This window comes from Prionailurus viverrinus, chromosome F2 (assembly GCF_022837055.1).
Source record: "Prionailurus viverrinus isolate Anna chromosome F2, UM_Priviv_1.0, whole genome shotgun sequence".
In the NCBI taxonomy this organism is placed as follows: Eukaryota; Metazoa; Chordata; class Mammalia; order Carnivora; family Felidae; genus Prionailurus; species Prionailurus viverrinus.
Genome location: NC_062578.1, coordinates 14,114,027 through 14,140,697, shown reverse-complemented (window position 1 = coordinate 14,140,697; position 26,671 = coordinate 14,114,027). Strand labels below are relative to the sequence as shown.

Below are 26,671 nucleotides of genomic sequence, written 5' to 3'. Positions count from 1 at the left end.
ATAATTCATAGTAAGAGCCTTGGTGGCTCAGTTGGTCAAGCGTTTGACTTCAGCTCAGGTCATGATCTCGCAATTCATGGGTTTGAGCCCCGTGTTGGGCTCTGTACTGACAGCTCAGAGCCTGGAGCCTGCTTCAGATTCAGTGTCTCCCTCTCTCTCTGCCCCTCTCCCGCTCATGCTCTGTTTCTCTCTGCCTCTCAAAAATAAATAAAAAACATTAAATTTTAAAAACTTAATAAAAAATAGTAAGAGCAAAAAGGATTTTCGTACCATTAATAAAATAGGGGTGCCTGGGTGGCTCAGCCAGATAAGTGCCTGACTTTGGCTCAGGTCATGATCTCATGGTTCGTGAGTTCCAGCCTGCATGGGGCTCTGTGCTGACAGCTCGGAGCCTGGAGCCTGCTTCAGATTCTTGCCTCCCTCTCTCTCTGTTCCTCCCCTGCTCGCACTTTCTCTCTCTCTCTCAAAGGTACATAAAGATTAAAAAAATTTAAAATAAAATAAAATGTTTTTAAAGTATTTACTTCCTATTTATGCTACACTATAAAATGCTCATCTGTATTTCATAATATATATAACTTATAACTATATAAATATATAATAATTAGATGTACCTTTGAGCAAATTATTCAATCTCTCGAGGTTCCTATATTCTTACCTATAAAATAAGTGGCTTTGATTACATAATCTGTTCAACTTGCTTTAAAATTCTTTGATTTTGCAATTCTATGCCTGGAGATCCTCTTTTTAGCCTGTATGTCTACATTTTTTAAATGATACCATCATCAGCCTTCTTTCACGTGCTTAAAAACATGTCAGACCTACATTTTTTTGGGAATTCTGGCAGCTCCTTTCCCCCTGCCTGAGGTCAATCCCAAAGTTATGCAAGTATCCTTTGAGATTTAAAAACAACTGTTTTTCACTGGAGAATAATGGAGGCAGGGGAGATCATTTCTATTGCATCAGAATGAAGCATGAGAGAGGGATTTACTGAAGGTGGTGTAAAACAAAAATAAAAACAGATGTGGGGAATGACAGAAGAATTTATTTTGAGCAAAGAAATGACAGATCTGGTGATAGGTTGCAGATACGAGGGATTTTACAGAGAGAAGAGTTAAAGATAATTTAGAAGATTCTAGCGTTGGAGATTAGAAGAGAGGTGATATTATGGACAGGTTTATGAACATATTAAAATGATGCCCATTTGTGAAAGGAGAATGTTGAGCTCCATTGCAAAAGTTAAATTTGAGGTAATTTCGGCACATACAGTTTTCTCTACTTCTTTATTAGAAAACAAATCAGATTAAGGAAAAAAATGGGTTAATATCCGTAGTGGATAAAGATCATCTACAAATCAATAGGCAAAAAAATACACTTCCAAAAGAAAAATGGGCAAAGACAATTCCCAGGAATTCATCAAAGAAGACACTCAAATGACTCAATCTTACAGTTTAAGAAATGTGAAATTAAAATAATAATAGCCTGTAATATAGATGATCAGGATAGGCTTTTGCCATAATTATATTGCTTCTTTGGAGAAACAGTTCTTTTCTCTCATAGAACTGGACACGAATATGCTTAGAATATATTTGGAAGCTGTGACTTACGTGCCCTGGCTTATGGGAACCTGAGAGGGAGAGAGAGACAGGGAGCCTGGCTGGGGCACAGCAGGTTGATGTGACATAACAGGTGGTCCAGTAATGTAGCTGAGAAGGGCTGACAATTGGAGGAATTAATGATGACCACATCAAGTGAAAAAGATAATCGTTGGCAAATTGAAATGATATGTCTCACTTCCTAAGATGGAGAAAAAGGGATGGACGTACATCCCCTTAAACCAGCTAACCAGGGATTCATTAATGTAGTAAATCCCAACACAGCCAGAGGAGCTGACAAAGCTCCAGGGAAATACTGAAAAGCACCAAAGGTGCAGAACCCCACGTGTATCAGCACAGAGCATACAGCTTGTCATGTACACTCCAATCTAAGATACGGAATTTTGTTTGAAAATCCAGAGGCTGCTCTAGGGATTCGGAAGAGAATGAAGTTAGAGAAAAAACATCAGGGGTGCCTGGGTGGCTCAGTCGGTTAAGCGTCTGACTCTTGATTCCCGGCTCAGGTCATGATCTCATGGGTTCGTTCAGTTCTAGCCCCGCATCGGTCTCTGCGCCGACAGTGCAGAGCCTGCTTGGGATTCTCCCTCTCTCTGTCTCTCTGTCTCTCTCTCTTTCTCTCAAAAATAAATAAATAGGGGCGCCTGGGTGGCTCAGTCGGTTAAGCGGCCGACTTCAGCTCAGATCATGATCTCTCAGTCCGTGAGTTCGAGCCCCACATCGGACTCTGTGCTGGCAGTTCAGAGCCTGGAGCCTGCTTCGGATTCTGTGTCTCCCTCTCTCTCTGCTCCTTCCCCGCTCGTGCTCTCTCTCTGTCTCTCAAAAATGAATAAACGTTTAAAAAAAAAAAACCATCAAAAATAAATAAATAAACATTGGGGAAAAAAAGAAAAAAAAGTCAGGAAAACCAGCAGAATTTCTCCAACTCCATCTGATATCTATAGAAAAATTAAGGGACAAAACGATGATGAAGAAATTTCACTTTACCAGCTTCACGACTTTTGGCGGTGTGTTTTATGACGTTTTAGTCTTCCCAACAGTAGTACAGTTAATTTCCTAGCCTCCTTCTGTGTGCACTGTACTGACAATTACTTATATGTCTTTAGTGACTACCTGCTATTCTAACTGAGTCCTTGAAGTGCCTGTTCATTTCGCAGAGGCTGAAATTCCCGAAGCCCCATTACCATGCTGTGTTGAGTGGAATCTCAGGGCCGGAAGTTCTCTCGCATATAGGCTTTGGGAAGACATTTTTTTTAAGTTCCAAGGGGACGCTGACCTTGGCCTCCGGTGTGCTTCCTTGGATCATCTATCTCCTTGGAGAGATAGTGGACTTCATTCAGAAGCAATTGTTTGCTAGGCTTCTCAGTGTTCACAGAGAACGGCAGTTTTCTGAATTGTCTGATAACACATTTGAGTCTCTATTTAAACGGCAACATAGGAAGCCTGTCGTTCAGGTAATGGTCAAGCATGAAACATGAACTCAAAGGTTGCTGCAATGTTATGGAGGCCTTAGCTGAAAGAAGTAACGTTCAGGGAAGACTGACCAGAAAATTTATCTGCTGTGGTGGCGTCCTGCCCAGATCCCCCCTTCTCCGTAGAACCGAGACACCCATTTCCTCAACCACCCGCACTCTTGGCTGCTGATGGCTCACAGACCTCCCGCAGGAACTGCACTCAGAAGAAGTTGTTTTGCCCAAGGTTACCCCACCTCCCCAGCAACAGCCTGCAGTTCCTGGTTGGGGTGGGGGCCACAGATCTCCTTCCCTCATCTCCGAAGGGTGATCCAGCTGTGAAGCTCAAGCTGGCTCTGGGATTGACTCTCTCCAGCAGCTGAATCATGGCTCAACTCCTGCCAGCTTTGCTTCCCTGGTCCCCTAGGGGTGCTGTTTCTGAAAGCAATCCCTAACACCTCCAGAAAGCAGATTGTCACAGCACGTGCTCCTTCCAGAGAGCCCGAACTAAGATATACTCCAAATATTCTTTCAGATATTGTCGACTCAATCCCTGGGTCTAGTTAGACCATGAGAGAGGTGGCTTTCTTGGTAACTTATATTGGCCACCCTAGAATTACTTAGTTCAATTTGCTTTGAGGGGTCTTACACCTGCCTTTGTGGACTAAGGCTGTAAAGATCAGCCCCGCGAGACATGTCATTATTTCTCCTCTAAGGTTCTTGTTACTTCTACAGTTTCATTTTTAGGGAGTTTATCCTAAGGAAGTAATCTGGTTTGCAGGCAAAGATGCATAAAGATAATGATTAGAACAGTTTATAGCAAGGGATTAGTGGAAAGTATATATTCACCACATATATAATAGTTAAAATTGAAAAACACATAACAATATGAACAGTTTAACCTGATTTTTCAAATGTCCTACATATGTTCATAGATGAAGACACCTGAAATTTGACATGACAAGTCAGGACATTAGATACAGATACAGCAATTACCTACATAGAGGTGAAAGTCAACGCGACATCGTTCTTACAATTCCATAAAATTATATATATTTGACACATTTTTGTTTAATTTTGGACAGAGTCTAATAAAATGTATATAAAAGGTAAACACTTTGAGTTGACATAATACAATTTAATTTTTAAACAAATTCTAATCTGTAAAAATTCTACTAATGTATAATAAAGGAGTTTTAACGGTTGTGATAGGTCAATTCTAATACCCATAAAATGCATTTCCATCATTACTAAATGATTTTCGTATCTATTTAGTTTAAGTCAACAAACCCAGATACGGTTATTATTTATTGATAATCTCTCTCTGTACTAGTTATTTTTTTTGCACTATTCATATCAGCACTATAGAAGTCAACTTTATTCCCATTTATTTTATTGAGAAGAAACTGACCTTGACCTTCAATAAATTTTACTACTTAGCTGAGGTTGAGTAACTAGTTCATGGAAATTTGGTCAGACTCAAACTGGAGGTAGTCTTTTTCAGTTTTTTTGCTCTTGCTAATTAGCCAAAACATATGTTCAATTTATATGTATTTTTAGTGGATTCATCCATGAAACATTATTATAGATAAAAATTTAATAGCTTAATGTAGCCAAAGAAGTGCTAAATGAAAACAGTACTATGACATACACTCCATTTTAAAATATAAATGTATAGGGGCACTCAGGTGGCTCAGTCCGTTAAGCGTCCGACTTCGGCTCAGGTCATGATCTCGCAGTTTGTGAGTTCGAGCACTGTGTCAGGCTCTGTGCCGACAGCTCAGAGCCTGGAGCCTGCTTCAGATTCTGTGGCTCCCTTTCTGCCTCTCTCCCACTTGCACTCTCTGTCTCTTTCTCTCCCCAAAAAAAAGAAACATTAAAATATATATATAAATAACACTAAATAAATAGTAAATATTAAATATAAATAAGTATTAAAATAAATTAAAATTTTGTTTTTAATAAAATTAAATATAAATATTAAATATAAATAAACATTAAAAATAAAATATAAATGTATAGACATGGACATAGAAAAATGTTTGAACTGATATACATTCTTGAATGGTGGAATTATGAATGGCCTTTATTCTAGTGTACTCATTCTTATTTTGTAAAGTACATAAAATGAGTATTTCTCAATTTGTAACTAGAAAAAATGGGATTTTTTTGTACAAATATAAAGTTATTCCTTATTTTTCAATAGAGCATATCAATCTCCTTAATTGCTTTAGGAACTGCATTTTATATTGAGCTTACTTTTAAATGACCCCTTATTCTCTTTACATTTTATTTTGCCCATCCAAGGCGGATAGAAAAACCAATTGATTTCTTCTAAAGTTCCACTAGGTGGTGCTATGGTGAATGAATTGCTTTTTTTTTTTTTTTTTTTTTTTTATCTACTCGGTTCTCAAACTTTTGGTTCTGTTTTGCAGTTCAAGATGTTATTCTCCCTCCCCCCCGTCAATCTCTTCACCTATTACATATAATAAAAAATTTATTGATTTATGCTAAGTGATAATATAAACGATGGTCTCTTATAAACATTAAAGAGATGTGCATCCAACTCTGATAACTGTGAGTTCCTTGGAAATAACTGGAGGTATCTGGACTATATTTTGTGAAGCATAATTTACAATATAGTGCTTTAAGAAATTTGGATCAGTTGGGGCGCCTGGGTGGCTCAGATGATTAAGCATCTGACTTTGGCTCAGGTCATGATCTCACAGCTTGTGAGTTCAAGCCCAGCATCGAGCTCTGTGCTGACAGCTCAGAGCCTGGAGCCTGCTTCGGATTCTGTCTCCCTCTCTCTCTGTTCCTTCCCCGCTCATGCTCTGTCTCCCTCTCTCTCAAAAATAAATAAACATTAAAAAAAAATTTTTTAAAGAAATTTGGATCGGTAATTTTCCAATTACCAGCAGTTCTCAACTTTCAGATTTTCAGCTATAAGAATCCAAAATTATGACACACTGACGATTACATGCATGTGATTATGTATGACATTTAGAGTAGTCTGTGCCAAAAGCCTAATTTTTCTGGCCCAGACCCTCTTTGTCAATGAGGCTCAGGAAATTTGCCTCTTCGCTGTACATTCGCCCTGCAATGATCTCTCTGGCTCATGGCCTCAGACACCACAGAATTATGCTAATAGATGCTCCTCAGCTCTGTTCCTAGTAATACTATCAATAATACAAGTGAACTTTAATGCCATTAGTTGTAATATTGTGCCATTAGATAGATTTGACAACTAAAATGTATGTCAGATTTTATCACTTCTGAATAAATTTATGTAGTGTGTATAAAAGCCTGATGCAGTGGTAGGCAGGATAATGACTTCCAGCCATCCACATCCTAATCCCTGGAAACTGTGAATCTTATACGACAAAAGGGACTTTGCAGATGTGATTAGATGAACGGTCTTGAGATGGGCAGACTATTCTGGATTATCAGGGTGGGCTTGATTTAATTACAACCATCCTTGTAGGAGGGGCACAGGAGGAGTCAAGGTCAGAGAAGGCCATGTGATGATGGAAGCAGAGATTGAAGTGATGTGCTTTGAAGATAAAGGAAGGGGCCGTAGCCAAAGAACACAGGCTAGAAGCTAAAAAACACAAGGGACTAAAGGCTCTTTTAAGAGCCTCCAGAATAAAGCAGCTTTGCAAACACCGCCACTCTAGCCTAGTAAAACTGATTTTGGACTTCTGGCCTCAGAATGGTACAAGAATAAATCTGTGTTGTTTTAAGTTAGTGGCAGCCGGTCACAATGGCAGTAGGAGACTGATACTGCTTAAGCTACCGACCCTATTAATATAGCATTGCTGCATCAGTATCCTAACCTGCCTATTTGGCACAGTTATTAATTAGTCCAATTTTTCTGGAAGACGGGGTAGCAACATGTATCAAGATATTTTAAAATGTTCATATCCTTTGACCCAGTAATGCTAGGTGGCTAAAGAAATAGCTATAAATACATAGAAAGACCTAGGTGCAAGGATGGGCAGGCATTACAAGGACATAATAAAGATTAGAGGAGATATTAATGAAATAGAAAAATAAAAGAGAAAACAAACAAATACCCCACTTTCAAAAAGGAACAGAAGAGTGTGGCAAAAGATCAACAAGAAAATGAAAACTTGAAGATATTATAGATCAACTAGACCAAATAAATATCTATAAAATAATCCATCCAACAACAAGATGACATATTTTTCTCAAGACCACATGGAAGATTCTCCTATATAAATCATATGTTAGTTGACAAAAAAGATTAATCAGTAATATCACTATAATCAATGTATCAATAAATTAAGATTGAAATCAAACAAAGATCTTCTCTGACCACAATGGAAGTAGAAATCACTAACAGAAGGAAAACCAGAAAATGCACAAATCTGTAGAAATTAAACCACACGATCCTAAATAACCAATGTGTCAAAGAAAAGCATCATAAAGGGAACTAGAAAACACTTTGAAATGAATGAAAAGTAAAACACAACATATCAAAATTCATGGAATGCATTGAAAGCAGTGCTCAGAGGGAAATATATAGCTGTAAATGCTCACGTTAAAAAAAGATCTCAAGTCAGTAACCTAACTTTCCACCATAAGGAACTGCAGTTCTAAAACAAAAAAGCAGCAAACTAAACTCAAAGGTGGCAGAGGGAAAAACATTATTAAGATCAGAATGAAGATAAACAAAATAGAAAATCGAAAAACCGTAGAGAGAATCAATGAAACTGAAAGTTGGTTTTTTGGGGCCGCCTGGCTGGCTTAGTCTGAAGAGCATGTGACTGTTGATATCAGGGTTGCGAGTTCGAGCTCCACATTGGGTGTAGAGATTACTAAAAGAAACAAATAAACTTAAAAAAAGAAAACGGTTCCTTGAAAAGATCAACAAAATCGACAAAAGTTTAGCTAGATTAAGAAAAAAAAGAGAGAAGTCTCACATTACTAAAAGCAGGAATGAAAGAGGGAATGTCACTACAGACATTACAGAAATAAAAAGGATTGTAAGTGAGTCCTGAGAACAAATGTATGCTAACAAATTAGATAGCCTAGATGAAGTTGACACAGGGAAAGACACAAACTCTCAAAACTGAAGCAAAAAGAAATAGAAAATATGAATAGACCTACAGCAAATAAAAAGACTGAATTGGTAATCAAAAAAATAGTTCACAGGGACGCCTGGCTGGCTCTGTCAGTAGAGTGTGTGACTCTTGATCTGGGGTCGTCAGTTCGAGCCCCATGTTGGGCCCAACATGAAGACTCAAAACAAAATTTTTTTTAAACATCTCACAAAGCAAAGCTCAATCCCATCCAAAAGCAATAGAACACACGTTCTTCTCAAGTGTACATGGAACATTCTCCAGGGTAAATTGTATGTTAGGTCACAAAACAAGTCTTCATATATTTAAGAAGATTGAAATCATGTCAAAAATGTTTTCTGGCCACAGTGGTATGAAACTAGAAATCGAATACGAGAAGAAAACGGGAAAATTCACAAATATGTGGAAATTAAACAACATGTTACTGAACAACAGTGGGTCAAAGAAGAAATCAAAAGAGAAATCAAAAAATACCTTGAGACAAATGAAAAGGGAAATACAATATACCAAAACTAACAGGATTCGGCAAAAGCAGTTCTAAGAGAGAAGTTCATAGCAATAAACACCTGCCTCAAGAAACAAACAAACAAATCTCAAATAAACCACCTAACTTTACACCTCAAGGAACTAGAAAAGAGGAAAAAAACTAAGCCCAAAGTTAGCAGCATTTTTCTTTTTTCTTTTCTTTCTTGTTTTAGATTCCACAGATCGGTGATACCATGCAGAATATGTCTTTATCTGTGAATTATCTCGCTTAGCATAATGACCTCTGGGTCCATCCATATTGTCGCCAAGGGCAGGATTTCCTTCTCATTTATGGTTGAATCATCTCCATATTGTATTTTTTAGCAATACAAACTTAAGCAAACCCTATTTGGAGGTACTATCTGAACTTGGTGAATTTGCATAACTGAGCTCCAGAAGGAACTCAAAGGGCAAGGCTAGGTAAACACATGCCCGAGTTGGTCTTTGGATATTTACAACACTGGGGAGTGTACCAAAGGCCACCACTGAATAAACAGACTGCAGATGCTGATTGCCTCATTCCTTCCAAAATCTTTACATATCCACATTTATTCTTATTTCTCAAACAGGACAATTTACATATATGATTTTCATACAACAGAAAAATTACGTATTAACATTTACCTATGAAACAAGACAAACTGGCACTGTTCATAGTCTTAATCTGATGTTAGATAATAACTACAGTGCAGGAAATGTCTTCCCTCATATGCAGGTGCTTTCTCAATCGTCACTCCACTGCTGTCATCCTGTTTGTTGGGGACAGGAGATCTCTTAGGTTAGGAGTTCTTCTTAGTGTTGATTATACAGACCGTGGGCTATATAGATGTAGCTACTTACGTTAATTTTCCTTTCCACCATACAGAAGCATTTCCATGCAAAGATTTTAAAGTTTTCTTTCTCTTTTCTTTTTTTTTTTTTTATTTTTTGAGAGAAAGAGACAGAGTATGAGCGGGGGAGGGGCAGAGAGAGAGAGAGAGAGAGAGAGAGAGGGAGACACAGACTCTGAAGCAGGCTTCTCACTGCCAGCACAGAGCCCACCTCGAGGCTCGAACTCACCAAACGCGAGATCATGACCTAAGCCTAAGTCGGATGCTTAACTGACTGAGCCACCCAGGCGCCCTGAGTTTTACATTTTCTAATGGTAGCCATATAAATGCTCTCATTTAAGGTATTATGGGAGAGAGCAACATTTAGGTTGATAGAATCAGAATGTTTTAGAGCTTTAAAGTTTATACCTCAGAAAGTATCTAGTCTGGTTCTTTTCTTTTTCTAGAGAAGGAAGAGAGATTGAATGAGTCTCTGTCACGTAAGTTTTGAAATAAGCTGTTTTGGGTTAGCCAGTCTAAAATAAAGTTTCACATGATCTCACACAGTGCCTGGCACACAGGCATCACTTTACAAGTATTTGTAAAAGAAATTGCTGCTGCTGGAAGATGTCAGAATGATTTCTCTCAAAATTGACTACCAATCTCTACGAGACGTAATATATGAAGTGCTTGGAATGATTCCCGGCACATAGTTAGCAGGTATGTGTGTAATAGAAAATCCCATTCCGCAGTTCAACATTCAACGAGTACTGAACTACGTGGCGGTCATCTGTCCTGGATGTCAAGGGCGCTGAATGGAGGCAAACAGGATTCCTCAAGGGGACAACTGGCGGACGTTAGAATCTCAGTGCAGTCTCCCTTTTACAATGAATGTTATTTATCATAATTATAATTTGCACCCGAAAATGGCGACTTTACTAAGAAAGGGCCATGTGGGTTAGGTTTATGAGCCAGCATTCTTAAGAGATTTCGTGGTTCCTTCCATACGTTGTGGTTTGCAAGTATTAACTTACGGGTCTCTTTGATGAAATGAGGTTTAAGGTAACTTCAATAGCCCAAAAGCTCCAATTACGTATCTAAAGCCTTAAGGAACAGGTCTGTGTGCCTAAATAAGTGGCATTCGGGTCATCAGATACTATGTTAACAGATGTGGACATAGGCTATTGATATAATCCCTTCCTTAACTGACTGTATTTTAACAGGACAGAATTAAAACTACCCACTGAGGATGTACATTCCTGCATTTAGGCTAAGTGGAACTTAGAAAAGCTACATTTTAGGGTTTTTAAAGGTGACGTTTTTGAGCATTTCCCTTTTGAATTGTTCAGAGAGCTCCAAGATATCTCCTTGATCAGCATGGTAGCTCATCTAGATGGAGGGCCTGTATCATGCGACTTTTAGAGTTATTAAATCTGTAGGCATAGATCTGACGGTAATCGATTACCTTCAGTCAGTGATTCTCAAACTTGCTTTATCCTAAGGATCCTCTGGGTGTCTATTACAAATGCAGATTTCTAGGCATCTTCTCTGGAGATTCTGATTAATAGGTCTGGATGGGGCTGGAAATGTCTGTCTCTAACAAAACCCCAGGTAAATTGTTCCATTGTCTGTTCCAGCTTGGGAAATAGAATCTTCATTACCATTTGCTAAACAAAAAGGCTGTTATACTAAAACTCCTATAGAGAACTTCTTTTGTAGCTACTACCCCCAACGACTAATATCTTAAAAGATTTAACTGGTTCGGACCATCAGGACTTGATGCGGTACCTCTCACATAAAAGATTGTAACAGGGAGAGATACTGGTAAGTAGGAGTTAGAGTCATAATTTAACTCAAGACTAAGAAGTGAACAGAATCAAAGTACAGGTAAAGCTGATAGATTATTTTATCAAAGCTAAGATGTCATTGATTGTAAATGGCACCATGATCATTTAGGAAGAAAAATATTATGATACAATGCTTTCTTATCATCCAAATACTTTATATTTATAGAAAGAGTTTTTCAAACTTAGGTATTTTTATCCTATACAACTCAATAACTCTTATTAATACATAAGAAGGGAAATATTATATTTCACTGAGTCTAAAACACATTTTTAAAAAATGTTTAATTTGAGAGAAAGAGAGAGAGAGAGTGTGTGTGTGTGCGCGTGTGTGTGCGCCTGTGAGTGGGAGGAGATTCAGAGAGAGAGAGGGAGAGAGAGAATCCTAAGCAGGCTCCAAGCTGTTAGCACAGAACCCATCATGGGGCTCGGTAACATATACTGTGAGAGTATGACCTGAGCCGAAATCAAGAGTCAGATGCTTAACCAACTGAGCCACCCAGGCACCCCTAAAACACATTTTTTCCCACATTTTTATATTGCTAAAACCAGGAGGTATATTATAATCCATGATGCTATAGCAATGCATCATAAGTTAATGCATCTTTACTTCTATTATATATATATGTAATATATAACATATATAATATTGTATTATAATGTATAGCACCTTAGATTCACTGAAAGAGGGTATTAGCACTATATTGTGGTTAGTGCACTCCTAAACTTCTTCCCGTCCAGGGACTATCTCTTTTGTATCACTCTTTAATTCAGAGTCATCCATGTGCACAGTTTGCCACTCAACTATTATTCCCTGTGGCGTCAAAATGCAGCATTTGTTAGAAGAATCCATGGAAGAATGAAGTCCATTGGTTCTGGATTCTAAGCCAGGTTTACAATGAAATACAGCTACTTTATTTTGACATTGGGGATGTTGAGACCCCCAAAGTCTCTGGCCCATGACCTTTTGGTCTGTACTCTCAATCTTTTGGTTGATGGGGGATAAAAGATTACACCAATTTTTTTTTCTTTTCACAATGGTTTTTTATTTTTACAATTTTTTTTAAAAGTCGGCCCAACATGGGGCTTGATCTCACAATCCTGAGTTCAAGAGTCTCATGCTCCACCAACTGAGACAGCTGGGCACCCCAAGATTACAGCAATTGCAGCCTCTGTGGAAAACAGTGTGTCAGTTTCTAAAAAGGTTAAACAGAGAACTACCAGATGACTCAAAGGCCACATCTCGTTGTATATCCAGAGGACTCAAACAGCTACTTCTACACCAGTGCTCGCAGCAACAATAGTCAAAAAAAAAAAAAAAAAAAAAAAAAAGAAGCAACACAAGCGCCCGTGGACAGAAGAATGGATAAAGAAAATGTGGTATATACAAACAATGGAATATTATTCAGCCATTAAAAGTAAAGCCATTTTTATATGTGCTACAACATGAATAGATCTAGAAAACATTATGTTTTCTACTTATATGAAGGTACTTATATGAGGTACTAGAACAGGCAGGCTGATAGACACAGAAAGTAGAATAGAGATTGCTAGGGGCTGGAGAGAGGGAAGTTATGGGTTAATGGCTGCAGAGTTTTGGTTGAGGGTAATGAAGAAAGATTTAGGTCTAGATAGTGGTGAAAACCTTGAGAATGTATTTAATGCCACTTTATCGCACACTCACCAAATGATTAAATCAGCAAATATTTCCTCATGATACGCTTTACCACCGAAAAAGTTCACGGCACTCTTTTCGTTCTGGATTTTCTTCCATGTCACTCACACCCCTTCTGCCAGTCTGGCCCTTTAGGGTCTGCAGCAACATCTGCTATGTCACAACCGTGGTCGGACGGAGAGTGGCTGTAAGCCACTTACATATATCCCAATTTCAGAGATGTAAAATGCAGGAAAGTGTGTGTCTCAGCAATGAAATGAGGTTTCAGGGATTTGGGATAGAGTTGGGGTTCACTGTTTAAGGTCAGAAAGGAAAGAATAGATTCTGAACAACTCATGTCATCCTGAGATCAGTCACTGGGGACACGGATGGTGAAGGAGCAGACTCAAAATTAACTGATTTAGATTAGTAGTCAGCTAAGTCAGAGTCACAAAACAAGGAATGGGCATAAGCGTTTTGGTATATTAGGGTCAGGGGTAGGGTTAGCAAAATATATAATGAATCTATATGACCATAAACAGACCTTGAACACACAGAGCATAATTATCTTAGCCTAAATTTTTACTCACTTACCCTATACTTTCACGTGTATTATCTCATTCGAGTTGAGTCCAGAAATATTGTCATATGGTAAAAATGATCCCCACTGAGTGAGGAGGAAAGCTAAGTCTTTACTGCTCAGGTATTTCCTGAGTAGCACAGATCTGGTGAGAAACAGAATCTCATTCCAACTCTTAATGTACCTCCAATGCCCAGGGCTTTTCAGCCACAGAAAATACTGCATCATCTGTTACCATTGAATGTAAGGATGTTTGCGTGATTGAGTTCTCTGAGTCCAAATGAGTGAAAGATATGTACTTGAGTAAGGAGAGGTATTCTAGGATTCATTCTCGGCTGTTGTATGTTCAATTTAATTAGAGTCAATTACCATGTCCCCCTGAGAGCGGCCTACATTATCACAATGTTCCTAATATGCTGGTGGCTCAGGTAGGCAGATATGTAATGTCAGGACCTGGCTTTAGTCATCCTGCTCAGCATGTAAGAGCCAAGTGGCATTAGGCTGCATTGCAATCACCTCTTGAGATCCAATTTTCTCCTTTCTAAATAGGGATAATATTACCCCACACTGAAGCTCTGTTACAAAATTAGAGATAATGTATGTAAAATACCTAGCACGGTATCTGGAAAAAATGGTAGGTATTAGTAATCTGAATATTTACTCAATGGTTTTATTTTTAGGCATAATGATACTACATTGACCCAATTGGTCATTTCTGTATTAAAATCGTTCGCTTTCCACAATTTAAATTCTTATGAAAAATGATTGCATGTTTGATGCAACATAGCATGGTGGTTAAATCTTAATTATAATTAAGCAATCTGAACTGGACTAATACCAGCTGTGTGGTGTTGGGTAAGTTACTTAATGTCTCTGTTCCTCAGTTTCCTCCAAAATAGTATGGGAGTAATAGAATCTACCATGCAGGATTGTGATGAAAATTAAGTGACTTAACATGTTTTTTTAAATTTTAATTCCAGTATAATTAGCATACAGTGTTATATTAGTTTCAGGTGTTTAATATAGTCATTCAACAATTCTATACATTACTCAGTGTTCATAATGATAAGTGTACTCTTTAATCCCCATCACCTTTTCACCCACTCCCCCACTCATCTCATCTCTGGTGATCATCGGTTTGTTCTCTATAGTTAAGAGTCTGATTCTTGGTTTGTCTCTCTTTTTTTCCTTTGCTCATTTGTTTTACTTCTTAAATTCTACATATGAGTGAGAGCATATGGTATTTGTCTTTCTCTGACTGATTTATTTTGCCTAGCATTATACTCTCTAGTTCTACCCATGTCATTCCAAATGGCAAGGTTTCATTTTTTTTAATGGCTGCATAATATTGCAGTGTGTATAGACCACGTTTTCTTTGTCCATTCATCTATCAATGGACACTTGGGATACTTCTGTAAGTTGGCTATTGTCAATAACGCTGCAATAAACATAGGAGTGCATGTATCCCTTTGAATTAGTGTTTTTACATTTTTGCGGTAAATACCCAGTAGTGTGATTACTATACTGGAGGGTAGTTCTATGTTTTTAATGTTTATTTATTTATTTTGAGAGAGAACAAGTGGGCACAAGTCGGGGAGGGGCAGAAAGAGAGAGAGGGAAAGAGAGAATCCCAAGCTGGGCTCTCTCATGACCGTGAGATCATGACCTGAGCTGAAATCAAGAGTCAAACGCTTAACTGACTGAGCCACCCAGGCATCCCAGGGTGGTTCTATTTTTAACTTTTGGAAGAACCTCCATACGGTTTTCCACAATGCCTCCACCAGTTTGCATTCCTACTAACAGTGCATGTGAGTTCCTTTCTCTCTACATCCTTGCCAACACTTGTTGTTTCTTGAGTTTTTGATTTTAGCCTTTGTGACAGGTGTGAGGTGATATCTTATTGTAGTTTGGATTTGCATTTTCCTGATGAAGAGTGATGTTGAGCATCTTCTCATGTGTCTGCTGGCCATCTGTGTGTCTTCTCTGGAGAAATGGCTGTTCACGTCTTTTGCCCACTTTTAATTGGGTTATTTTTATTTGGGGTGTTGAGTTGTATCAGTTCCTTATATATTTTGGATACTAACTCTTCATCAGATATGTCATTTGCAAATACCTTCTCGCATTCAGTAGGTGGCCTCTTAGTTTTGTTGATTGTTTCCTTCACTGTGCAGAAGTTTTTTATTTTGATGTAGTCCCAATAGTTTAATTTTGCTTATATTTCCCTCGCCTCAGAAGACATATCTAGAAAAATGTGCCTACAACTGATAGAGAGATTACTGCCTGGGCTCTCTTCTAGGATTTTTACGGTTCAGGTCTCACATTTAGGACTTTAATCCATTTTGAGTTTATTTTTGTGTGTGGTATAAGAAAGTGGTCCAGTTTCATTCTTCTGCATGTAGCTGTCTAGTTTTCCCAATACCATTTGTTGAATAGACTATCTTTTTCCCATTGCGTACTCTTCCCTAAATGAGTTAACATTTGTAAAGAACTTAGAATTCTACCTGACACATAGTAGGGGTATATACACCTTTGTTTAAATAAACAAACTTTTATATAGGCTTTTACACATGTCATTTTCAAATAAATGACTGCCAGCAGTAAGCGAAATAATATTCCTAACAAGGGGAACAATTTTTACTCTACTAATCCACATGATTCTTGATGCACAACTAAAGAATGGCATGCATGGTTCAAAAATGAAGAAATAAGTACCTAGTTTACGTATCTAAACAAGTGCCTGGTTCACGGATGTGAGGATCTTTGAGGAGAAGCTGGGTCCTTTGAGACCAGTTCCTGTGCTCCAACAGGTGTATACCATGACCCTTCCCCCAAGTCATGCCCAGAGGTACCTGCAGCCATTTATCAGAGTAAGAGAACAAGGATAAAGAGAAAGACCTAGTGCATGGGAGGGTTACCAGACATTACGAAGGTAATCCCCAGGGCCCCAACATACCACTGTGGTCTCCAGGCAGAACGGGGCTTGTGGAGGTCAGGTGATAGATGAGGTCTTCACCTGAGTTTATTTTACAATGGACCTGATGAGATAGGAGATTGAGCCTATGGTCATTTCCTCACTTTGCAGAATATATAATACAATTAAACATATTTAGTATCTGGCAGAATCCCCATATTGTTTACGACCCACGGAGTAAGTGCTATCATAGAAAAAGCAAACAGAGGCCCTTGAAACTGACCACCCTGCTCCCCGCCCCCTCCCATTCTTCCAGTATCCCCCAGAGAGTAAACCAAAAGCAGTACCACATTTCTAGGTAACTGCCGAGGTTGGGGCTATTTAACTTTCTCCTTTAGTTAGCAAAAGCCAAATGAGTTTTAACGGATGACTGTGGATTATTGCAAAAGTAATCAGGTGGTGATAAAAATTATTGCTAAGGTTCTAGATGAGGGAGTTTAACCAGAACAAATAAACATTGTGCTACTGACATTGAAAACAGGCTCTCCAATTTTTATCAGTGAAGATAATCAGACCCGAGTTTGCCTTTACACAGCAAGGGATTGTGATCTTACTTCACTGTTGTGTAAACTCTCCAGCTTTTTTTGTATAATGTAGTCCAGAGACCTTAATCATCTTAATGTGCCCCACTGGTTGGGCAGACAGGGTTCTGACCAGAAACAGATGGTATACTCAAATTCGACAATTTAGGATAGTTTCACAAAGGGACTATTTACAATAGTGAGGGCATGGGCAACACAAAGTCACCACCACCCTTAGATTTTCTACTGGGTTGAACGTTGTCTGCCCAAAATTCATACCCTTCCCAGAACCTCAGAATGTGACCTAAGTTGGAAATAGGTTCTTTGTAGATGTAATCAAGTTAACATGAGGTCGTACTTGATTAGGGTAGAATCTAACCCAATACGACTGGTGTCCTTATAAGAAGAAAATGTAGACATGCAAACACAGGTCAGGGAGATGGCCATGCAGCTATGGAGGTAGAGACCAGAGTGATGTAGCTACAACCCAGGGGTGCCAAGCACTACCATAAGGACCTGAAGTTAGAAAGAGGCACAGAACAGATTCTCCCTCACAGTCTCCGAAAAAGCAAGCAATCCTGCCCACACTTTGATTTGGCACTTCTACCTCCAGTATCGTGAGAATAATTTTATTTTTTTTAACATTTCATTTATTTTTGAGAGACAGAGAGAGACAGAACATGAGTGGGGAGGGGACAGAGAGCGAGAGGGAGTCACAGAATCCGAAGCAGGCTCCAGGCTCTGAGCTGTCAGCACAGACTCTGATGTGGGGCTCGAACCCATGAACTGTGAGGTGGTGATGTCGGCCGAAGTAGGACACTTAACTGACTGGGCCACCCAGGTGCCCTGAGAAGAAATTTTTATTATTTCATCTTTCTTACAGCACTTTGTTACAGCAGCCCTACCAGACTAATATAGACCTGAGCAGACGAGGGGTGGGTAGTTATGGAAACTCAGAGAAAGTAGCTGTAGCTATAAGAAAGGGCTGTCGAAAAGGCATGGTGGGCTTTGATAAAGGGATACAGTCAATATGGGGCAACCCCATCGGGAGGGAGCTGGGGGAATAAGATCCTGACCTCAAACTCTTCCCCGTTGCCTCTGCCAGCTAAGCAGAACTGGGAGCCAGAGGGCAAGGAGCACACTGGGGAAATCAATCAGTCAGCCTCACGGCGCACAAATGGGAGAGGAGAATGGAGGCTGTACATCGGAGGTGAAAATGGAAAATACTCAGCACTGGATATTAGATGACTCTGTGGAACTGTTGCTATTTTTTTTTTTTTTTGGTGCGAAAATGGTATTTAGTAATATAAAAAAAGAAAAAATGCACATTATTTATGAATAAAATATGATAGGTAAGGATCCTTTACAATATTTCAGCTTTTTTTTTTAATTTTTTTTTCAACATTTATTTATTTTTGGGACAGAGAGAGACAGAGCATGAACGGGGGAGGGGCAGAGAGAGAGGGAGACACAGAATCGGAAACAGGCTCCAGGCTCCGAGCCATCAGCCCAGAGCCCGACGCGGGGCTCAAACTCACGGACCGCGAGATCTTGACCTGGCTGAAGTCGGACGCTCAACCGACTGCGCCACCCAGGCGCCCCAATATTTCAGCTTTTTAAAAAAGTGGGAGAGGCAGACAAAACAAGATTGGCAAAACAGCACTGACTGTTGAGGCAATGTACTACTATTGTCTCGATATGTGTTTGAACGTTTCCATGGTAAATACTACATCGAAAAGTTTGAAGTGAGGTTTCCCAAGTGATGTAGGATAAACTCTGTGCTTCAGTAGAAACCTAGGCTCTGTATAGACTCTAAATGACACCCTCTGGATTATCGGATTCTGATTTCATCTATACTGTCTCACAACTTTATAAATTGCAGGTAACTGATAGCAATGGCACTTAACTCTTATCTCAGAAAATGTGAATTCTGTCCTCTCTGGTAGAGTTTCACTTGGCCTCCCTCCGTCACTGTGGAAGAAGTTAGTCTTGCCTCTATTTGCATATTCATCTTTCATTTCGTATAAAAGTATGCTGCTTTGAAATCTCCTTTGAACCCGTTATAACATCTCCCCGGTTCTCTGCGTACAAGTTAAAATAGAAGTTTTAACACACGTTCACTTTTATGTCTGCTGGAGTAATGATTGTACCTCTTTTTGAAAGTTACCTCTTAGCAGTGATAGATAGTATTTATGTCTTTTTTGTGAAGCTGAAAGTCAAATAAATGAATGCATATACTTATGAACGATTATGTGTTAATGAATAATTAATTGCTAAATAATTTCAGAGTAAATAGTAAGCTACTTGTACGAATAGTAACTAACTTTTCCTCTATTTGTTCCTCATACCATTAGTTCCAAAAACCCCTTTGGAATCTTTGTACCAGAGGACTAGATGGATTTTCAGTAAACATGACAGCTCACTGAAGTGAAATATGCACATAGCAAATTCGAAATGCTTCAAAACAAACATTGAGTAACATCTGAAAATCTGTGCTAAGAATTCTAAAGTTTTATATAGATACAAGATACGTTGTTGAAAGACACAAGCATGGTCTGTGTTATTATTTTTTTTTAATGTTTATTTATTTTTGAGTGAGAGAGAGAGAGAGAGAGAGAGAGCAAGGGAGGAGCAGAGAGAGAGGGAGACACAGGATCCGAAGCAGGCTCCAGACTCTGAGCTGTGAGCACAGAGCCCAACGTGGGGCTGGAACTCATGAACCTCGAGATCATGACCTGAGCCAAAGTCAGACGCTTAACAGACTGAGCCACCCCGGCGCCCCACGTGGTCTGCGTTATTTAACAAGTAATCAAGTTTTAGGGTAGGAGTCTCGCCTTATATGTCTACACCTCTTCTGCAATTTCTTTTCTTTCTCTTTCCGTTGACATTGCAGTCTTTTCTTTAATGGAACTGCAGACACTGGAATTTCTTCATGTTTTGTTACAGGTATCCACTGCTACCACTGCCATTTCTCCTGGTCATCTGGGCTCCGTGTTGGTTCCATTTTCGCCAAGTTTAATGGCAACCAATCCATTGGTCAGTATTCTTTTGCATTTCTCTTATAAGAGTCTCACAGATCCAGAAATAACAGGACATCAAACCCATACATGGCATACTTCCAAAAAAGAATACCACAGCTGTGTCCATGAGCTCTCACTGAAGTTTCTGCCCACTTTCAAAAAAGCAGATGCTAATTTCTAAGAACAAGTAGAAGAATGTGTTGAAAAATTTTGAAAAGGAAAACATGCTGTACATACACTCTTAATTCACTTTTATTTTTTTTTAATTTTTTTTAATTTTTTTTGACGTTTATTTATTTTTGGGACAGAGAGAGAACGGGGGAGGGGCAGAGAGAGAGGGAGACACGGAATCGGAAACAGGCTCCAGGCTCCGAGCCATCAGCCCAGAGCCTGACGCGGGGCTCGAACTCACGGACCGCGAGATCGTGACCTGGCTGAAGTCGGACGCTTAACCGACTGCGCCACCCAGGCGCCCCATTAATTCACTTTTAAACACATTAAACTATTAGAGAAATCTGGCTTCCCTGTATTTCTTTTATTGCGACCCAATACCTTCTTCCCGACCGCCCACTTTCTCCTTTACCGGGCAAACTGCCAATGCACCACTAAAGCCAAGCAAATGTCCCCCTTTTAGCGTACCCAGATCTCCGAGAAGAGACCAGTAGCCTTCCTCTGTGTGTTCACGGCACATTCCCAGTACTTGTTTCATATCAGCCTCACATTGAATTTGTAACACCTTGAGACCAATAGCTTTCCATCTCACTCCCAAGTAAAAATCAAAGGTTGGAATCTCTGTCTGTCATTTACATTGTTTTTCCATGGGATTCTGATGATTTACTGGACTGGCTTCCCAGCTCCATCAGACTGGAAGTCACAGCCCGGAGCCCTGCAATCCCAGATATCCCTGGGCCAGCTTCCTCACCTCTTCCAGGGGTTCATCCGAGCATCACTACAGGTGCTATCGCCCTTCCTTGCTTTGTTTCCCCATAGCACGGATCCCCATCTCTCATACCACAATGTCACTTACTTGTCTTGTTTATTGCCTGTCCCCATCCACAAGAATGAAAAGTCCCGGAAGACAAGGGTTTCTGTCTGTTTCACTCACAGGTGTATACTCTGCACCTTGAACAAAGTCTGGAAACGCCAGCAACTCAATAACTGTTCTTGTAATGAATGAAATGGCACGGCCTCTCACCACTGTCTCTTAAGGCAAAGATTTGGCTTTGTTTGTTTGTGCAATTCTAGCATCTACCTGGCACATGGCGTAGATTCGGTAAGAATTAGTCTCATGGATTTCCCTGCGGGACGCAGGTCAATTCTAGGACAGCTGCGGCGGGTAGAGATCAAGAAAACGCCAATGTAACGACCTTTCTGGTTCCCACATCTCATCTTCATTACCTGGGCTCACTTGGACGAGGTCATACACCTTTGGCCAGGCCACTGAAAGACTGACTACACACGGTGGAGCCCGGGAAGGGAAGAAGTGCACGGTGTTTAAGACTTTTTTCTTTTTCTTTTTCTTTTTTTTTTTTGGCACTTGCTAGTCATCCGTGTTTATCGCTAACAGTATGAAGTATCAAGAACGGAGAAGACTGCCTGGCTTTGGAGGAAGTGGCCAAGTAGGGAGTCTGTTAAGGTGGCATTAGGGAGTGTTTTTTGGAAACCACTGTGGCAATAAAACGTTTTTGAGACGGGAAGTCCGCTTGGAACGTTAATGGGCGTAAGGAGGGGCGCTCAGTAGTACTTGGGCCGCAGTGCCATCAAATGGTGTCCTTCCAGCTCCAAGATGAGAAAGCGATTATGAGAGAAAGAGCAAAGGGAGGGAGAGAGAAAGAGAGGTGGGAAGGAAGCAAAGGCAAGGAAAGAAGGAGGGAGGAAGGCAGGAAAAGAGGAAAGGGAGGCAGGGAGGGAGGGAGAAAAAGACGCAAAAGTTTCCTCTAGTAGATATTTATTTATTTATTTATTTATTTATTTATTTATTTAGGAAAAACATCCAAACTCATGGCAATCAGCGTAGGCGAGCAAACTTTCTGACATCCTCCCTTTGGCGGTGGACACCACGCCTTCCCTCGCTGGAGAAAGAACGGCTCGGGTTTCCAGAAGGAGCAGCACCGTGGTGGACACCACGCGGCTCCGGGAGCTGGCGCACACCCTCGCGGCCGCGCGAGGCCGGTCGCGGCCCCGCGGGGCGGGCGGGTGGGGGTGCGCGGCCCGCCGTCACCGGGGGAGGGGCCGGAGGGTGGCGCGGCGCCCGCGCTTTTCCCGGCCACCCGGCCCCGGGCGGCCGAAACGGCGGGGCGGGCATGGCAGAGACGCGGCCGGGGCCGGAGCGGGGGCTGCAGCTCAGCGCGCTGCCGGACCAGTCCCCGCTGTTGCAACCCGCCCTGGCCGAGCTGCGGCGCCAGGCCCGGGCGGCCGGCGCTCCGCCGACGCCGCTGCCCCTCACCGATTCCTTCCTGCTGCGGTTCCTGCGCGCCCGGGACTTCGACCTCGACCTGGCCTGGCGGGTAAGCGTGCCTCCCGGCTGCGTTCCCCTCCGCGGGCAGGGCTGGGGGCCCGCCGCGGCTCGGCCCAGACCCCCGCGAAAGCTCGAGTCGCCTGCAGAACCGTGGCGGGAAGGCGCCCCAGACGCGCACCGGGCGGCGGGCGCGGTGGCTGCAGGTGCTCTGAGAAATCCCGCGCGGGTCCTGCCAGTTTCTCAGGGTCTTGGAAACGGAAAACCTAGAAAAAGCTGGAGCGCTCTGGGGTGATGGCCCGTTTGACCTCCAACCACTGGAGCCCTGCTCTACATGAGCCCCCCGAACCCATGAAGTTCGGGGCGAATGCCTTTCCTCTCCCTGGCGCAAAGCCGGTGATAGAAACCAAAGTAACAGCTGACAAGGAGGAAGCCTGGATTTATCACATCTTAGCAGACCACTGCACGTGTGGCCGGGAGTATGGAGTTGCCAGTAAAACTGAAGGTCTGAGGCCAAATTCTAGCGAAAGAGTGCCATTCCTGATCATACTTTGCAGGACGGTAAAGCCGTGCGGTATGTTTTGAGTGGAAAGGTATGGGACGAGCTGGCTCTTCTGTGTTTCCAGGTTTGCTACAGATGGTTGAGAGAAGGGGTGGTGCGAAGACAGGAATCGAAAAGACAGATGTAACCTTGAGTTCTGTCACTTTGGGCTCAGCATCCTTTCCTGTTAAATAATGGTGAGAAAGCCTAGCCCACTGATTTCGAGAATTGAACGTTAGCCAATCTGGCAGAGAGCCTGACCTAAGAGTGAGCACCCAGCGATTGAACCTGATCTCGCCCTTTTGCCAACTGGCTTGCTCAATGTCGTGTTGCGAGGTGGGCCGCAGGGGACGTATTATAGTACAGAATCGTAAACATGTCTCGGTATGAGTTTTTGTTGTTGTTGTTAACTAATTTTTAACCAAAAAAGTAAAGAGCATGGGGGATTTAAAAAATCCGTAAGTAGCAAGGAGTGCAAAGTAAGTTTCTAAAAGTAACTTTCTAAAGGAACAAACTTCCCCACCCAAAACCTTCATTTCATTGGTCGGTTACCCAGAAGCAGTTACTGTTACATGTTTCTCCTTCTGGGTATAGTCTGAGCTCAGGCGGCATAGGTAGGTGTTTTACGTTTGGCCTTTATTTTATTTTATTTTATTTGTTTACATAACTTCTCATAGAGATCAGCCTATTTCAGCATGTGTGCATACATTGTATTCTTTTGGGGAGCTGTGTGCAATTCCATTGTATGAATTAATGATATTAACATTTATTAACAGTCCCCTGTTACTGGACATAGGAGTTGTCATCAGCCAGCAGCAATGCCATCAATGCATGCTGTTCATTCCTTCAACGATTATTTTTTGAACTGCAATTAGCCTGGCGGTGTACAAAATGCAGTAGATAAGAGACACGGGGTTTCTTCCATCACCAAGTGGACTTTGTAGTATGTCTTTATACATTTGTCTTTGTGCAAAAACAGGAATATATCCTTATAAGGTAAGTTCAGCCCGTACAGTTGCTGAAGAGGTGTATTTTCAATGTTGATGAATGCAACAACTGTCCTTCAAAGTGTTTGCACTAACTTTATCACTTTTATGCTACAGAATGGTGACTTTTTCTTCCTATTATCACCCACCCTGTACTATCAAACACTATGATGTGTGTCAACCTGCTTGGTGAAAAATTGTTTCTCACTGTAATATGCATTTTTTAAATTATAAGTGAGTTAATCATGTTTCGTATACTTAAAATTTTTTAATTATTTTCCAGTTAACTGCCTGTTTTTACCGTTTGTTAATTCTCTTCCATTTTGTTCACATAAAATATACATATAATTTTTTATTCATAAAATATCTTTATGTTTAAAGAAAATAAGCCTTTCTCCTAGTTTGTTGTCTTTTGACATTGCTTGTACTATTTTTTTTTTCTCGGCAGAGTTTAAACATTTCTATGTAATCAAATATATCAGTTAGATTGTTCTTTGATTGCTTCTGGGTCTTATAAGCTCTTCTCCTCTCCAAAATTTTCTATAGTAATTTATGACTTCTCTTTTTAATGTTGGAGTTGCTAATCTACTGAGATTTATTTTGATGTTAGGAATGAAATAAGAACCTGACTTTAATTTTGTTTTGTCAGATGTCTACCCAGGTATTCCAACATCATGAGCAATGAACTAAATGCAGCAACTACTAAATACAAACACAACCTTAGGTCCTATGAAGAGTACAGTTCAAATGAGGCATAAACATATAAATGTGTAGAGGTAACTAATAATAAAAAAGTGAATGATTTACCGATTTCATTTTAGCTGCTTTTTAAAAGTAATGTCTAGGGGCGCCTGGGTGGCTCAGTCTGTTAAGCGTCTGACTTTGGCTTAGGTCATGATCTCACAGTTTGTGAGTTCGAGCCCCGCCTCGGGGTCTGTGCTGACAGCTCAGAGCCTGGAACCTGCTTTGGATTCTGTGTCTCCCTCTCTCTCTGCCCCTCCCCCGCTCACGCTCAGTCTCTGTCTCTCAAAAAATGAATAAACCTTAAAAAATAATAAATAAATAAATAAAAGTAATGTCTAAACAAAAGAATAAAATTTACTCCCAGCCTCTGCTATATATATTATTTCCTGTATTCTTTATTTTCCTGAATTGTTTTCATTGCACCATATCCTTGAGGAATTGGCCGGCAAGACTGTCTAAATCCATTGGATAGGGATCAAGTGTCTGTGAACGTTTTGCCTCACTTTTCTGCCAACTGGAAAGGAAAGGGAAAGGCTTAGAGTGTGAAACTATTTTTTTTTTTTCATTTTCCACCATAAAAGCAGCTAATTCAACTCAAAGTCCCTTATTTATAATATAAAAATCCCAAAGTTTTAGCATATGAAGAAAGCTTGATAAGCCCCTCAGTTACATTGAAACTTCTCATTATTCTAGTTTTTATGTTTCAAGTTATAATGAATTAATGAGGTTTTTATGATTCTAATAGCTTATGGAGTACCAGGTATTTTGGTAAATAGTGTTTGTGCGGATTATGTCATTATTCACTTATTTTGGAAGAAACTGAGATGCAGAGAGTAACTAGTCCGAAGTCATTTATTAAGTGGTAGAGCAGGGATCTGAACTTGGCTTGATGTTTGCAGAGCCTATGCTCTCAAGCACACTACACTTGACCCTTCTGTTTAAAACAATGAACTTAAAACAGCCAACTGTTAACCTTTGCCTGTCCCACATATTCTTGTGAATTCCTGTCTTTTACAAGTGACTAGTTCAGTTCCTTATATTTTTGCTCCGTGTGGCAAGTTTTTTTTTATCTTTTAAATATTTTTATGGTTTTCCCAAAGTCTTTGCAGCTTTCAAAATCCATTGACTCTCCCTGCTAATTTCCCTTTCAATGTAGCTTCTTTTGTAAATGTAGCTTCTTTGGTGTTTTCTTCTCCAAAAAATTGGGTAACAGTAGTTACCTCTCAGGATGGTTGTGAGAAGGAATTGAAATGATGCCATTGAACCCTATAAAAGCTGCACAAACATAGTCCTTATTTTGTTTGAAAGTACGTGAAAAATGTAAGAAGAAACATACTCGATTACAACGCATAGTTAAAGTAAACCATAGCTTTTATTTATTTAATGATTCCTAATTGTGGTACAAAAGAGTTGCCTTCCAGTAATGAATATTGACCTGCTTCCAGTTTTCTGTTGTTGTGGACTTTTGATGATTTGTTTGAGAATTGCTCAGTAGCAGTTTACGTCATTTATATAACTTATTTATATGTCAGCCGGGGTTTTGAATTGATTTATCAGTGGAAAAGTAATCATCAAAGATCCGAGTTTAGATATTTCAATTTGCAAAAGCTGAATGTCCAAGCATAAGAGTGATTTGCACATCTTTACAAAAGCCAGTTTCTCAGGTTTGTGAATTCAGCTGGCTTACTCATGCATTCATTTATTCTTTCATTCAACACATGTACCTATCTCCCTGGTGCCCAGCACTCTGCGGAGATCAATCAGCCGAAGACCCTGCCTCCGTTACCTAACAGATCCCTTTTAATGAGCCTACAACTTCTATGGCTCCATGGTAAATTCAGATCATTCTTTT

The 26,671-nt window shown here is 40.3% G+C and overlaps 1 protein-coding gene across 9 annotated transcripts in view; it reads left to right on the top strand.

Moving 5' to 3' along the window:
• TTPA (alpha tocopherol transfer protein) overlaps window positions 1-26,671 on the top strand; it is a 60,778-nt gene that overhangs the window by 19,318 nt on the left and 14,789 nt on the right. For 3 of the 9 annotated variants that reach the window (XM_047841743.1, XM_047841746.1, XM_047841739.1), the window contains exons 2-4: window positions 20,020-20,109; window positions 21,201-21,712; window positions 22,078-22,600. In XM_047841743.1, the coding sequence (XP_047697699.1) occupies window positions 22,397-22,600 (204 nt within the window). In that variant the 5' untranslated portion in view covers window positions 20,020-20,109; window positions 21,201-21,712; window positions 22,078-22,396. Of the gene's footprint in view, window positions 1-20,019; window positions 20,110-20,510; window positions 21,049-21,200; window positions 21,713-22,077; window positions 24,086-26,671 lie in introns of those variants that run through there. The other 6 variants (XM_047841744.1, XM_047841742.1, XM_047841740.1 and 3 more) reach the window with 5 other exon arrangements.